The sequence below is a fragment of the Osmerus mordax genome, chromosome 17, assembly GCF_038355195.1.
Source record: "Osmerus mordax isolate fOsmMor3 chromosome 17, fOsmMor3.pri, whole genome shotgun sequence".
Classification (NCBI taxonomy): Eukaryota; Metazoa; Chordata; class Actinopteri; order Osmeriformes; family Osmeridae; genus Osmerus; species Osmerus mordax.
In genome coordinates, this window is record NC_090066.1 from 6,383,942 (window position 1) to 6,401,211 (window position 17,270).

The 17,270-nt window shown below is 40.9% G+C and overlaps 2 protein-coding genes across 3 annotated transcripts in view; both read left to right on the forward strand.

Moving 5' to 3' along the window:
* Nucleotides 1–9,349, forward strand: part of syt1a (synaptotagmin Ia) — a 28,470-nt gene extending 19,121 nt beyond the window's left edge. For both annotated transcript variants that reach the window (XM_067254359.1, XM_067254360.1), the window contains exons 7-8: nt 6,786–6,919; nt 8,444–9,349. In XM_067254359.1, coding sequence (XP_067110460.1) covers nt 6,786–6,919; nt 8,444–8,650 — 341 coding nt within the window. In that variant the 3' untranslated portion in view covers nt 8,651–9,349. The remainder of the gene's footprint in view (nt 1–6,785; nt 6,920–8,443) is intronic.
* Nucleotides 9,350–13,143: 3,794 nt separating this feature from the next.
* LOC136959886 (NADH-cytochrome b5 reductase 3-like) lies at nt 13,144–17,229 on the forward strand. The gene is made up of 9 exons (XM_067254105.1): nt 13,144–13,241; nt 14,015–14,125; nt 14,658–14,730; nt 14,942–15,048; nt 15,150–15,279; nt 15,560–15,643; nt 15,735–15,820; nt 16,422–16,521; nt 16,650–17,229. Exons 1-9 carry the CDS (start codon nt 13,221–13,223, stop codon nt 16,820–16,822), a joined length of 885 nt encoding a protein of 294 aa, XP_067110206.1. The 5' UTR covers nt 13,144–13,220; the 3' UTR covers nt 16,823–17,229.
* Nucleotides 17,230–17,270: the final 41 nt, after the last annotated feature.

Below are 17,270 nucleotides of genomic sequence, written 5' to 3' on the forward strand. Positions count from 1 at the left end.
TCTCTCTGTCTTTCTCTGAGTTTCCCTATCCCTACCCAACCTGCAAAACATTGCAAAAGCAAGCCAACTTTGGGACTGGGTACATTGATAGGAAGAAGGCTTTTTCTCTTAGAACAACTCTATTGTATTGTCTTGCACAATTCCCTGTGGAGACACCAACACAACTAGGCTAGAGCCAGGCTCCCAGAAAGGATCATTTGTGTGGGAGGAAACAGACCACCACCTAGCAGACCTGCTGTTGTGTGGGAGAAAACACACATATGACCGCTAATGATCGCTGTGGGCCGTAATGATCACGCTGAGGCTTCTACGTCGAAGGAGGTCCCAGAGCTATCACTGAAAGAGCTTTGAAATTCCAGTGTCCCCATCTAGACTGACCCTATTTTTATTTTCAATTTTCAACACACAGGTCCCCTCTGGAAATTGAGCCAAGCACCATGGTAACCGAATGTGTCACTTGTTAGAGGGGTACAACTCACATGCATGTGTGTGTGTGAGTCTGCGTGTGTGTATGAATCTATCCAGCACTGCCTCAAATCAATGAGCACAGACTCAGGTCACTAGGGGGCTCAGGGGCTGACGATGACATGATGGACATCAGACCCCCCCCCTCAATGCTTCATCCGAAATCCTACACCGCCATTCAGGTTTCCCATGAAGCAACTCATTTTCTGTTGCGCAGGAAGCTTTTCATAGAACGTCAGGTCCAAATTGCAGTTCATTTCCTGTGGTTGAGAGTGAGACCCAATTCCTTAGCCAGTTGTGTGCGTGTCATTTCCTGTTGTGGAGAGAGGCTCAGCTCTATAGCTGGCTATGTGCGTGTCATTTCCTTGTACATTTGACTACTCCATTCATGCACCATGAATAGGATTGCACGTTAGTGATTCCTCTCTCCACCCATACACAGTTGCGCACACACATCAAAACACATACAACCATGTTCACGTGCTCACCAACTCACCCACCATGCACCCTCCAGTCCATTTCTCTGCCCGTCTCTAAGTACCCCCCCTCTACCCCCCCTCTCTTCCCCCTCTCTCTCCTCTTTTCTCCCTCTCCTGTTCTATTTCCCTCTCCGCCTCCTCTTTCCTCCTCTCCTCCTGTTCTCTCCCCTTCTCTTCTTTCCCTCCCCCCCCTCCTTCTCTCCCTTTATTTCCACTTCACCGCTTCAGACTTTCTCCACTGTAATTATCATGCACCTGGCTCCCTTCTCCCCACTCCTGAGAAGCCGGACCAGGCCCATCAGAGCCTGACCACCCCACGATAGCACTCTGCACATTAAGAGCCCAGGGTTTTCTCTCATCTGTCAGACAACCGCGGGTAGCCATTAGGCCTCCAAAAAACACTCATTTGCTGCTTTTTTATGCCGCTACCAGTAGCTTTCACCTGTGTCCATTTGCATGGCAGGATTGGCCACATCCTGAGCTGTCAGTCAAACTGACGAGCTAATACGAAGGCAGGCGGGGAGGTGGTTTGAGGACAAGACATTGACTTTGGAGCTAAAGGGGAAATAGACAGAAATAGAAACATGGATTGACATTTAGTGCTTGTGTGTGTGATAATCCATACTCCCTACTAATTTGAGCATGTTTGATGTATACAGTAGTGTGTGCTTAACAGGTCAGAGTTGAGTGATGTCAGGGATTTCAGCTTGACTGTATGGTAATAGTGGCGTGGGTTTCCAACACGTTTGCCTGGGAATTCTGATTACCATAGTAATAACATGGGGTGTACTGACTTACTAGGTGGATGTTTGGGGGTTCGTGTGAGAGAATGTGAATGTTGTATCAGACCTTGTGATGGTCATAGAATAAATTAATATTCATGTTTTGTGGTGAAATGTAAATTCTGACATTTCTCATGATTACCTTTGATACTTCTGATTTGATTGAAAAATCCATTGTTTTCTCTGTAGAGGCCATGTGGATTTTACTCTGTAGCTCTGTTTTAAAAGAAAGCCCAAAAATATATATTTTTATAATTTCTCAAAAGACGTTTATTTTACTTTACTTTACTTCTATGTTAATTAGATATATGTTTTTAGATATTTTATAATTTGGTAAATGGTCGTATAGTCTCGTTTGTCAAAAATCTAAACATACCAAAAATCCAAAAACTCACTAAGAAAACAAGTCGAAGAAGTCTGATTTATAGTGTGAGGACAAGGAAGTTATCCTGAAGTGCACAGTATGTGGTTTCTGGAGTCAACTTCAAAGCCCTAACAGATGGATGAACTAATAGGCATGTGTGTAATAACAACCATTTGAAACTATCTCTTCTCATGCCACAGACGGAGCTTGAAAGAGATTAATTGATGGACTGTGATGAGTAGTTTATATGGAGTTCCAGAAGGTCTGCATGAGTTAACTTCTAGAATCTTCCCTCTCCTGTTTGACTAGTGTAATTACAGCTCTGCTGATGAAACATACAGTAGGTGTTCTCATTAACAGAAGTATCATTTGTAATAATTTTTGTTTGGCCTTTAAAATATGTGCTGCAGTGTTGTTACTAAAACAACTAGAGCAATACTATAAATTCAAGCTTAAGCTTTGCTAACCATTCAGACCGTTACACAAACATACATATTATTTAATTGGACAGGCAGTCTCATTCTCAGTGTTGCATTGCACAGCACAAGATTGGTGCTAGTTCTGGTTAATGAGAGACTATCATGATAAACTATTAGACCATTGTTTCAAAGTCACCACTGCCTTGCAACTGCACAATTCATACTTTTCCTTAGTTTCTATAAACTCCGTTGAAAGTGACTCAGTGGATTAACTCCTATGTGACCATCACTACAGTGAGTTGCTTCAGGTTGAATGGAAACTTTACTTCACAAAGCCTCTTGAAAGGTTTACATGCAGCATTGTGATAGTAGTTTACCATTAAATGTATGGTATGGGCCTTAAAGGTACATAGGGGGCCTATAGAAAATATCCCTTTAAATAAGAACATAACAAAGCTAATGTATATGACAACCCTTGACTCTTAACTCACTCTCGCTCTGACATGTACTGTTGTCAACCCACATTATGGGTTGTGAGGTCCATTAAGGCAGTACCACATAGTACCTGTATTATCAAAGGCAAGTACTGTATCAGTCCTGTACTCCTGCAGTAGTACTCTAAGCTCTAAGTGTAAGATAAAGAGGTGTAGTGGTGGGGCTTTGGATGAGGACAGGGACACTAATGGGGATATTGTCTGTGGCGTGGCAGCCTCTCGGATATGGAGGCTGCTTATAGCAGGGTAATGGCCCTCGGTGGGGAGGTTATCATATCACACAGGCCTGGGTCAGTAATGAAGCCGAACTACTGCTCGCTCACACACAGGCGCACGTGCGCAAACAAACACACCCATGGAAGCACAAACACACGCACACCATCAGCATGCTTCTCATCTGTGGCATTTTTTGTTGTTTTTGTTTGGCAGGCTTTGCTCCTGCCTGGCTGGTTAAAAGAGAGCTTCTGGACTCTGAGCTATTACAGATAACATTACTGGACATAGTGAAGGGCAAGGGGTCTGTTGGGCCATTACACCACAGGACTAATGAGTAGGAAAGCTATTTGGAGGTGATTAGTGGATGTCAAACTTTGTTGTTCTGTGTGGGCAATGCGTGGGTGCACATCGTCTTTGTCAATGACTCTTTTTTTTTCTTCAAGTGTGTGTGTGTGTACGTGGCCTTTTGTATGAGCGTTTGTGTGTGTCATGTCGGATCCAAAGCAGTGAGACTGAGATGACAGTTGGGCTTGGGTGCCCCTCCTCCATAGCTCATCTAAGATGCTGGGATGGGAAACTAAGATGACAGCTGAGCTATATATAACCTGGTTGTGTTGATGTTCATTCAGACTCAGCCAGATCCTTCACCCTCGACTCTGGAGTAGACACAGTTAACACTCTTCCTTTACCAAGAAGGCTTTTGGTTTGTATGATGATAAATCGCTCAAAAGATTTTATTATGACTGACATTGATAGCCTGTCCCGTCATTCACTGTCCTTATAAGCAGTAATTAGCGATCAATAATTAGCAACAACCTTCAAAACTATTTTTGGTGAGATTTGAGGTGGATGTGTCAGACAGGCTTGGTTTGAAATACAGGAACTGTTTGTCTGGAAATGTGTTACATTATATGTTTGTAGAGAGGCTCTGCTTTAGGCCGCTACACAGATTTATCATATGAGACAGGTTCTGGTATTGGCCCATTCACACCTGCACCTGACAATCTTTTTGCTACTTCCTGTTCACTGGCATTATCCACTGGCATCGCATTTCTCCATAACACCTTGGCCCAGAGCGAGGAACAAGTGACATACTCTTGCCTCCATGGCACACCCTCTCTCAAACACACAAACAAGAAAAGCGTTAGCTGTTAGTGATGCACCCATTGCAACAGCGGCAAAGCCACTCATCCACAAAATAGAGATTACAGTCGTCTGTGATGAATCGGCAAAATTAGCCGGATATGAGTTGTGCTGAGCTTCTTCAATAACACAATAATACCCAGTCTCCCTCATCTACCAGCTGCAAAGATAACAGGTGCCTGGATAGCGCTGTCACGATGCAATGATGTTTTTCCAGCGGCAAATGGATAGGTTATCAGTGATCGACCCAGCGGTTTGTTGTGGTGTGTGTTCAGTCTCAGTCCCTGAGGAGAGGAGGGAACTCTTTTCAGAGTTGAGAGGCGGCTGGAGTTAGAGTCAGACAAGTGTTCCGAGGTGGGCGACAGTCTGAATTTGAAGCAGTGGGAGATCAGAGACGTTTGGAGATAGAGATGGACGAAGTGATCCTCAGGGCCTGTCTCTTGTTTGGTGTCTTTTTTTTCTCTTCTAGATGGAGCTCTGTCACTGCCCAACTTGCTGCTTGTGTGTATCTCTGAGATCTCTGTCCTGCCTCTGTCTCCCCTTAGTTGTCCACTCATCTAAACATGCATGAGGAAACATAGATATATTTTATAAGTTTGCCCAGCAGTTGTTCATGAACAAACATATATATATATTGTATAAGTTTTCCCAGCAGTTGTTCATGAGGAAAAATATATATATTTTATAAGTTTGCCCAGCAGTTGTTCATGAGGAAACATATATTTATTTTATAAGTTTGCCCAGCAGTTGTTCATGCATTGATGGAGGTCAGACCAAAGTCTCAAGGTTGTTTTTTTTTATACAAGAGACAGTTCAAACACAAACTCTGGGGGATCAAATTGAATTGTTGGTGACAGGGATGAAACCTAAGGGGCAGTTGATGGAAGAAAGAGATTAAACAAGTGATAATGTGCCTGTGTGATGCACAATGTCCGACCATGGAGAAGATTCTCATTTAGATACAATTCCGCCCATTCTCTTCCCACACACTCATACGCATTTACACACGCACACATACACACACACACACATAGACGGTCTCCTGTTTGCTTTGTCATCATACAGCTCTCCATCCCAGTGGGAGATTAATAAAAGTCACAATGGACACCAGCTTCAGGAGAAACCTCCCTTTATCTTTCTATCTCCCACTCCATCTTTCCCTCACTTTATCGCTCCATTTCTCTTCTTACAATTCCTTTCTCTCACACTCTCTCTTTCTCTCGGTCTTTCTTTTTTTCTTTTCTCTCCATCTTTCTTTCTCTGTCGCTCTTTCGCTCTCTCTCATACTCGCTTTCTTTCCCTCTTTTTTTCTTTAACTTTCTCTTTCTCTCCGCAATTCTGATTTCTCTCCCTATGTGCACATAAGTCTAGGATGAACAGAAAACATTGCAATCAACAATTTTTGGATTGCAGATTAAGGTAGTTAAGCTTGTCCAATATTTGCTGTATCTAAAAATCCCACAGATTGTAAAGTGGACATAGCCTTCTCAGTACTTCCCAGGAGCACAACACATGAAACCTATAAAGACAGTTAGCGCCTGGAAACCCTCAATAAATATAGGTTATAAGTAGGAATATTTTAAAAGCGAGAGACATTTTTTAAGGACTGAAGCCACACTGATGCTTAGCTCTCCATCAAGAAGCATACTATTGGATTTCCATCACAATGCACTGTTCTGTCCAGTTACAATCTTCTTTATTTAATTTTTTCATACTGTTCATACATAGCTTTTTCTAAGAATGCATCCTGTATCCAACTGGTCACTGGTCTCTCGGCTCTCTCCTCCTTGCTTATGATTAGAATTCAGAGGGAGTAAACAAATCACAGAACATTAGCCCAACATCTTGATTGCTAATGATAAACCTATAAGATTGATGGTTGGGTTTGTGTCTCTTTGAAGGACCCTCGACCTGATTACCAGAGAGAGCAGGAGAGCGTGTGTGTGTGTGTGTGTGTGTGTGAGTGTGTGAGTGTGTGTGTGTGTGTGTGTGTGTGTGTGTGTGTGTGTGTGTGTGTGTGTGTGTGTGTGTGTGGCAGGGTAAACAGGGCGAGAAGGGTTGGTCACAGCTGGCTGTCCTTTCATCTCAAGGGGCTTGAGAAGACATTTTCGGGAAATTAAAATGTGTTGCTTAGGGAAACACAGAGACGTAAACATAATCCATTTTGCCGCACAGTCCCAAATCTTTCCCTTAATTATTTCCACACTAACAAACAGTAGTTTCTATCACCATGTGAAGAAAAACAGCTGTTTTTACTTTGTGTATGGTCTTGTGTATCTGAAATACCATCTGGATACACAAACTTTAGTTTGTTATTTAATTTTAGTTGTTTGTCAGTAAAGCAATCTGCAAACTCTTGCTTTAGAAGTTAATAGCAGTTTTCCGCCAAGTTTTTGTAACCTGACCCTCTATTTTCTCCTCAGACCCATATGTTAAAATTCACCTGATGCAGAACGGCAAGAGGCTGAAGAAAAAGAAGACGACAATCAAGAAGAACACCCTGAACCCATACTACAACGAGTCCTTCAGCTTTGAAGTACCATTTGAACAAATCCAGGTAAATTGGACCAGTATCCCCATGGCCTTATATCACTCAGTTACAGTTATTACAATGTGCCATTAGAGCATACTATAAACTAATGCTGGTTCAGTTCAATGGAACATCTGATAAGCCTGTAAAAGTTGCTTAATCTTCTAGAAGAGCTCAATTTATAATCTTAATCAATTATTTTTGATTGTGCTCTTCGGAAGCATGGCACCACGGTACAGACAATACAATGATTTCAGATGAAGTGACGAGGACGTTTTCATTAGTCCCATGATCATTCCTTTCATAATTTCCATTGTAATTAAAAGCATTATCACTAAAAAAAATTGCAATTTGACAAGACAATTGTTCAGAGTAGTGGTGAGGCAATTTTCCACACATCAATGACTACAGTGAATGCTGAAGGCACACTACAACTTGTCTATAAACACTCAAAAGCTCTTCATAACAAATTAAAATCCATATTATGTTTTGATCGCAATTCAGTACCGGCTATAGAAAATGTCCAGTACTATGACACTTCAATGAATTAACCACAATTGAAAACAAAGAACATGGAAAGAAAGAAAAAAACTATTATATAAAGACAATTACAGAAGGTAAAGTTCATGGACATTATGCTGAAAGGAAATAACTAAATGGTGTCAGTGCCTGGGGTATAAAGAAGGTAATTGCCTAAAATTGATTTTGCACTTCACACCTCGGAAACCACAAGTTTGGTTCTACGAGCCTTTGATTCAATTATGGAGACGAACCTTAGCTATTCTGTGTGAATGCCAGTTGGAACCTCCCAATTGGACAGAAAGAGGACACTGTGTTCTACTATTCGTTCCATCCTTTAAAGGGATTGTTCACCCCAATTCAAAGTATCTAAGATGTTTTTAATGACTCACTCAGTAAGTAATTACCACCCCTTTAAAAGCCCACCTAACCCCACCTCAATCTGGGGACCTTGTTCAGTGTTTCATTACATGGCATATTAGGCGTGCCTCAATGAACACTGTCTCCTCACACACATAGGAGATGGGCCAATTCTTACGCGTTGTACTGCTTCTAAACTTATTCAGAGATCTGTTTATGCACATATTCATATTTCCTGCCAATGCTCGACACATACGTCTTCCTGCTCTGCCACGACACTTTGAATGAACACATGCTGAGGCTGAAAGGTTGACCTCTGAGTAAGCTGACAATCTGTTGTATGTTTGGCTTTGCCATGATTCAGACTTGCTCTTACATGGCATTTATCGCTAATGAACATTCCATGTCCGCCTCAACGTCTAAAAGCTACCTTAGTGAGTAAGCAGGCAAATACATTCGATTCAGGACCATTTGACAGATAGACGGCACAGTCCAATTGCTCACAATAATTGTACTTTTAGACATAGCGCACCTCTGACTTCAACTTTGAAAGACAGTTAATGTGTTTGTTTGAAGAGATGAAGCTTGGAGAGCAGTACGACGTCTGGAGCGAAGCCATTGAACACTGTTGACAAAAGTGTTCCCCACCCCTCCCCCTCTCTCCCTTTCCAGAAAGTGCAAGTTGTTGTAACTGTTCTGGACTATGACAAGATCGGCAAGAACGATGCCATCGGCAAGGTCTTTGTGGGCCTCAATAGCTCGGGCACGGAGCTCCGCCACTGGTCGGATATGCTGGCCAATCCCAGGAGACCCATCGCCCAGTGGCACGTCCTGAAGCCAGAGGAGGAGGTGGACGCCCAGCTCTCCACCAAGAAATAGGCAGGGCCCCTTTCAGCACCTGTCCTGTAGTGTTCCTTAGCCAGTATATGTAAATACCTCAGTGATACATGGGTCCATCCAATGTCAATCCTCCCCTTGTCATGAAACCCCCAAACCCAAATAATACCCAGCTTCATACTGACTCGTCTTATCGGCCCTCTTTTCTAATTGTTAACGGTTCTTTAAAAACATGGCCCTAGGCCCCTTAGAATTCCTGTCCTCCCTCCTCCCCCCTACTACCGCCTCTGTTTTAACTTGTGTTTCTATGTCAGGTTCTGCCCCCCTCCCAAACCCCCCTCCCCCTTTCTCTCTCAACCCAAACTGTGTTGCTCATCTTCATGCCCTTGAGCCCCCTAACCAAATGCCCCCTTCTTTTAAGCAATATGATCTGTATAGATAGCGCATGACTGAAAGAATTTATTGTACCACAGTTGTATATATCAGTATGCAGACAAAAATGATTTCTAGTTTGTGTTTGTATGTTGTTACCCATTTCCTAATCTGTGTATATCTTGATGTTTTTAATAAGATATCTATTTTAAATTATGTAAATGCAGATATAGAGGAGAGCCGATATTATATATTACAGGAATTTAAAATTCAACCTTATTGCATTCCAGTAAAAAATATCAAAATGCTAGTGGAAGTATACTCACAGTATAAAGGACCGTGTCTGACTTTATGTTTACTAATGAAACATCACAGGAGAAAAGAATATGAATATAAGCATAAAAAACACAAAATACTCGGCCATTAACTACTATGGTTCCTTGGGAATTATATGCTGCTGACAATTATACAAGCACATGATTTCTTAACTTTTTGTACTAATATCTCTATCAAAGGACCTATGTGTTATTGCAGAATAATGAGAATTTTTCAAGTTGATGCAAACCGATTAGCCTTCCTTTTATTATCATTTGGGCAAGACTAAGCATCATGATGTGGTCTGTTTCTTTCAAGTGAAATACAGTAGGTCCTGATTTTAAAGGCCATCTTTTGCATAAAAGATCTGTACTTTCTTTAGTTTCCTGGCAAGTGGTCCTTTTTAAACCCAAAGTTTATTTAATCAACCCCCCCCATCCCTGCAACTGCCCCCCTCTCCCCCTATAAAAAGCACCAAGCTGTAGCCATTGTGTCCTTAGCTTGTTTAACAATATGTTGTTAACTGCTTATACTTTCAACAGCCTAGTTGCTGGAAATTACGTTCAGGCTTTTGAGTACAGTCTCCAAGATGGAACAAAGACTTTAGACTCTAGCTTTAAAGATGACTATTTTTTAGATCAATTCAGCATCTGAATATTTTTAGTAAACTGCATGATTTTTTTTACAATATTTGCTATAGACTGGGCTGGGGTGAGATCTACCTGTACCAGGGGACGTCTAATGAGATTCCCCTGCCTTCAATTAGAGAGAAAAAGTAACTTAAAGAGAGTACCGGGTCAGTATACAGTTTTTGTACTGTATATTAATGGACGTGAAGTCGGTTTCTAAACACTGCCATTTTCAGGGAGGTTACAGTTGTAAGCAATCCCTCTCTCCATGCATACTCCCACTAAAAAGTGGTTGTAGCTTTGGTTTTATGGGAACAATGTCTTTGGCTGCGATGGTGCCCTGAACAGCATTCTTTGCTTTGCGTTGCCTTCACAAAGTGACAATAGAGCTAGCCATGTTTTACTGCCAATCTTACATTTTATGTGGCTACTGTTTTGCACTGGATGTCTTTGAACCGATAATTGCTTGTTGACTTCTTTACACCATTTTTGGACTATGTTGACTGGCTTTATTTCAGGATTTTTCATCCCAGGGGAACTTCTGTCCGATAGTTCTTCTGGTTCTTGGTATTTGCTTAAAGGTACATGAGAGCAACATATCTTCCTTGAGTCGATAGTAGTTAAGCCAGTTTTATATGTTTTGGCGCAGGAAAACATCAAGAGGAAAATGGGATTTGAAAAACAACAACCGTACAAGTTTATTGTCTGCCTCAATGATTATATTAGTCCTTCACTACGGGTCCAGAACAGGAAGAATAAATAAGAAGTTTGAATCCATGAAATCCATCAAGTCTCTTATCTTGGAGGAACCTCTTGCATATACTCAATGCTAGCTTCAGGAGAAGTTTCTAAATGTTTTCAATGTTATTGTGTAGTTGATAGCACTATTATGAAAAAGCTATTTGTCATTCCATATGAGTCTCTGAAGACTGCTTTGTGTATCACTGTGACTGCCGTGTGTGCTTAGAGATGTAGGCTTATCAGTAGGTAGCAATCCAGTTTGTTCTGTAGTGATGTTGTGATGCCATTTCCCTTCTACATGCAGAGAGAGAGAGAAAGAGAGCATCGTCAGTTTTAACATCTCTGGGCTGGCTGGCTGATCGATGCAGCTGTACACAGACTATTTTGATGTTTTGAGAGCGAGGACGTGTCGTGTCGCTCCACACAGCATTTTGTTGAGCACTGTGCAATACTTGTATGTTCATCCCATAGTGTTATGTGGGTGGTGTTGCCCGAGGAAAAAAAAAAACTACAGAGGAATACGAAGAGGAGATTCCTCTCCAGTAAAATGGTTAGGACGCAGCACATGTAGATTCTGTGTAGGTTGTAGCTTGACATGATCCTCTGTTTAGGGTTCCTCGCTTTTGTTCTGGTTAATTTTGTCCTTTGTACACAGTTCCAGCATGAGAATTATCAGGAAGCAAGAAAGAAAAAATACGAAAAATTTAAATCTGCTCATAAATTACATTCATCTACCCCCTTCCCCTTCAAAACGTATCATGTACATAAATGCAAAAAAATATGAAAACAAGTATATAGATATAACCTGAACATGTACTGGATCATCATGATCCACATATGTATACAGTATCACATAACACTTGCGTCCTTTTCTCTCATTTGTTGACTTCCCTATTGACAACCCTTTTATATTTGAGATGAAAACTCTGAATGTACAGTATGGACTGTGTGTTGGTGTTAATTACTTTTACTGTGAGAGTAGATGTATTTGGCTCTTATTCAGTCGTTGAAAGAAAATGTTGATTTGTGTGTTTCTTTTTTCAATATGCTTAATTTATTTTACCGCCCTACAGGGTCACAACTACCCCTGACAACTATTCCAAATAGATGAACATACTTGTAGGTACCTAATCCCATAGCAATGTGTCTTGAACTGAGGGACTGTGTTTATTTAATTTAACAAAAGAATACTTTACCTGATCAATTATAGAACGGCATGTTGGAATGAAACAATGGAGAAATGTGTCTAAAAACGACAGTACACAGGTGTAATGATTACCATAGAAGGAGCATTATAGTAAAATCAGTCAAATTATACTGTACGTAAAATAATTGTAAACTCACACCCACTAGGGATCTCAGTGGAAATACAGCATTGCAGAGTGCATGAGATTTTAAGGTGTAGGCCTATACCAAAAGAAAAGCCATTACTTGCATTATACTGCAATGTTGCTCTTACTGATCCCTACCACAGCATGCCAACAACCCCCCCAACACGTCTTATTGAGGACTTTTAAAATCACATTTGCTGTGTTACCAGGGACCTATTCACATTGATTCTCTCAAACAACAATGACAAAAGCCACACTAACCTATAAGACAAAGCTGTGTAAAGTATTAGAATCTGATGCTGTAGAAAGATCCTAGTTGCCTTTGTGTATATCAACTGCCTGCTTGAGTATTTTGTGTGTGGAAATTTTCTCTGTAATCTTGTAGAACTGTTTGGGGTGTATTTCCTGCCATATCGTTCGCAGTGACTGCGAGCTGACAGTTACATTGCTGTGTATACCTTCATTTTTGACGAGGTGTTTTACAGTTTTGTTTCACTTTGTGTAGTGATTCACTCTGTGGAGTTTTCTGACTGTTGTTATATAACTTCATATACACAAATGATCAATAAAAATGTTTTATTTCCTGTTGATACAGAACCTTATCGAGTCTCTTATTTTTATTTCTAATTTCACTATGCCAAAAGACTCTTTCAATTAGTATGATGAAAGATTAACACAGTCTATACCACAATCTTACCCAGTGTCTTACTGGGTGTTCTCCAAACTTTATTACAGAGATAAACCGCCATAATTCAATCAAAAGTACATCATGTATAGACCTGGATAAAACAAAAGAGATCCATGTGAAAAACCGTGTTGAGGGGCTGACTATAAAGTCCTTGCGCGTTTCAATGACAGACAGTCTTTGCTGCCATCTACAGGATCGCATAGAACAGAACACAACTGATTGTCTTACTAACAGTCATTATCATAGACTACTAGTGGGCAAACGTCTCAACATTCAGAAAAACAAAATACATTTAACAGTAGATTGTCACTTATATAAAACAGGAAAGCCTAAGTAGGCCTTTACCAGTCGTTGCTTTCAATAAGCAATTGTACAATCACTAAACATCGTTTAATGAAATTCCATTCCATTAATACTTTTACTTTTATTTTGAAAAATGAAAAGTAGGTTCACCGGAAAGGGGTTTTCTTTGCGCTTCTATGACAGCTCACGCATTCTTGCAGAGCAGCTTTCTAACAAGCAATTAAGGTGCCAACATGTGGTCTTTCATCTGCGGTGTAAGTATAATATATTTATTTGAAACCATCAAAATGTCAACACCTTATGTGGTAACGACAGTTAAAAGTTAATTTAACCAGCTTGCTGCTGGTTGAGGTTAGGGAGTTTCTTGACTAGCTAAATACATAGCTGTTGAAATGTTTGGATGCCTTTCCACTAACTACTTTTGTTTTATATAGACGTCAGATAGACATGTACATAGAGATCATAGTTGGCCCACAGGACGCAATAATATTGGCTTTCTATCAAGCAAACTAGCTGCTAATGTGAGTTTCGTTTCCAGTAGCTAGCGATGGCGCACCTCTATCCAGAGATGGTGAGCTCATCATCTAGCTAAGTTCAGTAAGCAATCAAGCACTAAATCTTTGTGTAGGTTGTGGAGGTTATTAACTTGATCTCCATCAGTCAAACGTATTTTAAAGTCGTTTTGGTTTAGTTACAAGAAAACACCTAAAAAGCCTTAAATAGGGGAATGTGGCACCACCATGACATCGCTACTATCAGATATGGTGCGTAGCAGGACGCGGTCCAATGAGAGTTCCCCAGCATTGCAAGACTAGCTCCACCTACAGGCCGTATCTGCTCTCTAATTTAAATGAATAAATGTAAATGAATAAATGTAAATGTTATTTATCTGCCCCTCTCTGAATTTGGATGGTCACCCCAAGATCAAGACAACCATGTAAACAATGACTCGTGTACATGTTTTAGCACTCCTTGTAAAGCCCTACTGGTAACTTCACACACACTAACTTATTTTCTTCTTTGATAGCTTTATCGCCGCTTCATCGAATTCATCTTCAGCTTCCTCACCCGAAAGAGGGCTGCTATAACCCTAGAGGACCCTAACATAAAATATGCTTTGCGATTACTGGATAAAGAGGTAAAAATAGATACACACACACACAATGTTATACGGTACAGACTGATGGGTGTTTCCATTTGCTATGTTGAGTTGTGTGCTCAACATTTACCTGTGTTGGTCTTTTAGCTATACAGTAGGGTCCAAAAGTCTGAAATCATATTGAGCATTTAATGGGAAGACGTGAGAACCTAGCATTCTGTGACAGCACAAGAAGCTCTTTGGATCCTTGTAAAATCATGCTGGGATCATATTAAGTTATGCACAAACTTATGGAGTCCATGCTTGCTGTCATTGATTACACATTAAGCAAAAGGGGCACATGTACCACATACTAAGATATACAAACATGTATATAAATCTTTCAACTTTTCACTCAAATTGTTTCATTTGTGACGAAGAAAAATTTATTATATTAGAAACAAATGGAAAACAGAATTGTCTTAACTTGTGACTTTTGAACCCAGCTGTATGGACAATCTGTACCCTTATCCTAAAAGTATATTTTTATTGAAATAGAAATATTTGACTGACGGAGATATTTGAATGACAGATCATCAGCCATGACACGAGGAAATTCCGTTTTGCCCTGCCTTCTCCAGACAATGTCCTCGGTCTTCCCATTGGTGAGCATGAGTAAATAATAATAACAATAATGTATTCATATAGGGGGATTTGAACTTGCAGCTTCTTCATCAGCAATCTATTGGGATACATCGTGCTATATGTATCTCAATAAATACACTGCAGGCCTAAACAGCTGCTACAGCAGCACATCATACACATTGTATTACCAGGGTATCTACCTTGTTTTCTGATTGTGTGTTTCATTGCCAGGACAACACATATACCTGTCGGCAAAGGTAGATGGAAAGCTGGTGGTTAGGCCGTACACACCAGTGTCTAGCGATGATGACAAGGGCTTTGTAGACTTGGTTGTCAAGGTACAGTGAAGAGATCTCAGAAAAAAAAACGAATCTCTTTCAGTGCAAGGCATTATGTGAGTACTAATTGACCCTGGTATTCTCCAATTCATAATCTTCAGATTTACTTCAAGAACGTCAATCCCAAGTTTCTTGAAGGGGGCAAGATGTCTCAGTACCTGGAGAGCCTCCAGCTCAATGAAACCATCGACTTCCGAGGGCCTAGCGGTCTGTTGATCTACAATGGCAAAGGTGACAATCTTGATGATTTGAACGATCACATACAACATAACCAGCTTTCAGTTGAGGCTTCAGTGAAAGTGTTTGTTACTGTTCAAGTAATATATGTATATATATATATATATGTTATAGTTCATAATGGATTCAGTTAGTTGACACTTTCCTCCAAAGAGATGTACAGAGATGAGTTGAACTTGGGACCTCTTAATATGCAGTCAAATGTTCAACCCCTGAAATATAACAATTTGCACAACTACTTTTCTTGTGAAATCTAACTCCAGTATTTCCACAGGAGAGTTTGCCATTCAGCCAGAGAAAAAAACACCGGCTGTAATCAAAAAGGCCAAGCACGTGGGCATGATCGCAGGAGGAACTGGTATGGGATTTCATTGGGTCTAGTCTTCATGAATGAGACATTCACATAAGATGCAGTGGAGGCATGATTTGGCATATCTGTACTATCTCAGGGATCACCCCCATGTTGCAGATCATCACAGCTGTGATGAAGGATAGCGAGGACACTACTGTGTGTCACCTGCTCTTTGCCAACCAGGTGAGCATTATGTCACATCTAAGATGGCGTGCGCCTGGGCTCATAAGGTCATAGTGTTGGTGTCCTCAGGGATGAGGATCTGACAGCGCAGCATGAACTGTATGACCAAATATAGTTCCAACACAACTGCTGCTATAAACAGTAGGGGTAGGAATCTTTTGGTACTTCAAGATTCAAATCGATTCAATTAAAAATCAATTAATGATTTTTTTTTAAATCAAATTTTGATTCAATTTATGTTTACATTAAATAATAACATATATATTACTTAACTGATATCAGTTAGATGAATTATCAATTGGTTTGAGCAATATTTGAACCAGGGGTACTGTGTTTGGCAGTAGACTCGATGGTACACATGCTTACCTACTGAGCCACAGAGGGTTCCTGCAAAGTTTAAAGATGGTGTATTTGCCCTTATGACACTTCTAAATGCCAAAGGACAAAGTACATTTTGTTTCTGCTAATGCCAAGTTATAAAACAGAATACTCTGCCTTCTAATCATACTTATAAAACATTTGACATTTGTGAATCGATGTGAATCGCTGAAGAATGAATCGATTTTTTTTCTCCCACCTCTTCTCTCCTGTGTGCTTGCAGACAGAGAAAGACATCCTGCTTCGGCCTGAGTTGGAGGAGATCCAGGCTAACCACTCTCAGCGTTTCAAGCTGTGGTTCACGCTGGATAGGGCCCCAGAGAGTGAGCAACAAACACTTCTCTACGCAACAGGGAACCGCTTGGCGACAGTTTGTTGTTAAGAAATATCTCCCGTTATCCTCCCTCGTAATTGTTGTACCCTTCTGACTTTGAACTCTGGACTGTTTCAGACTGGGATTACAGCGAAGGCTTCATCAGTGAGGACATGGTGAGAACCCATCTTCCTGCACCTGCAGACGACACCCTCATCCTCATGTGCGGCCCCCCTCCGATGATCCAGTTTGCCGGCAACCCTAACCTTGACAAGGTGGGCCACTCCAGCAGCAGAAGGTTCACTTTCTAGAGTCCACACGCTGGAGAGCAGGGAGTCCAGGGAAGGGAGTCCAGGGAAGGGAGTCCAGGGAAGGGAGTCCAGGCCCAGGTCTGGATCCTGTTCCAAAGCATTTAAAGCGCACTTGCAGCACACTTGCATCACTTTTGGACCATTTGCTAGGTCAGTTTATATTATCACTGAATCAGTGTGGTGTACAATTTAATCTGCTGTTTTCTCATGTGAAGTGGAGGATTGGAGCATCTAAAGCATTGTCTGATGAGTGGTCTCTACCCTTACATTTGTATCCCTGACTGAACGTTATTATGGCTGGCAGGGAAAGTTTTGAAAGGTACAGTATGTGCACGGTTTGTAATGTCAATTCATGTTGAGTGCCTTATTGTTATCTTTAAATATGGTTTGATAAGCACTGCACTATGCCATGGCTCATTGCCTTTTATTCCTCATGCAAGCTGTTCTA

Excerpts from the sequence above, each read along its gene's own strand:
- LOC136959886 (XM_067254105.1), top strand. The coding sequence starts at position 13,221 with ATGTGGTCTTTCATCTGCGGT. Across the intron at positions 14,126-14,657 it reads TGCGATTACTGGATAAAGAG|ATCATCAGCCATGACACGAG; the intron begins GTAAAAATAGAT and ends TTTGAATGACAG. Across the intron at positions 15,049-15,149 it reads TTGTAGACTTGGTTGTCAAG|ATTTACTTCAAGAACGTCAA; the intron begins GTACAGTGAAGA and ends CATAATCTTCAG.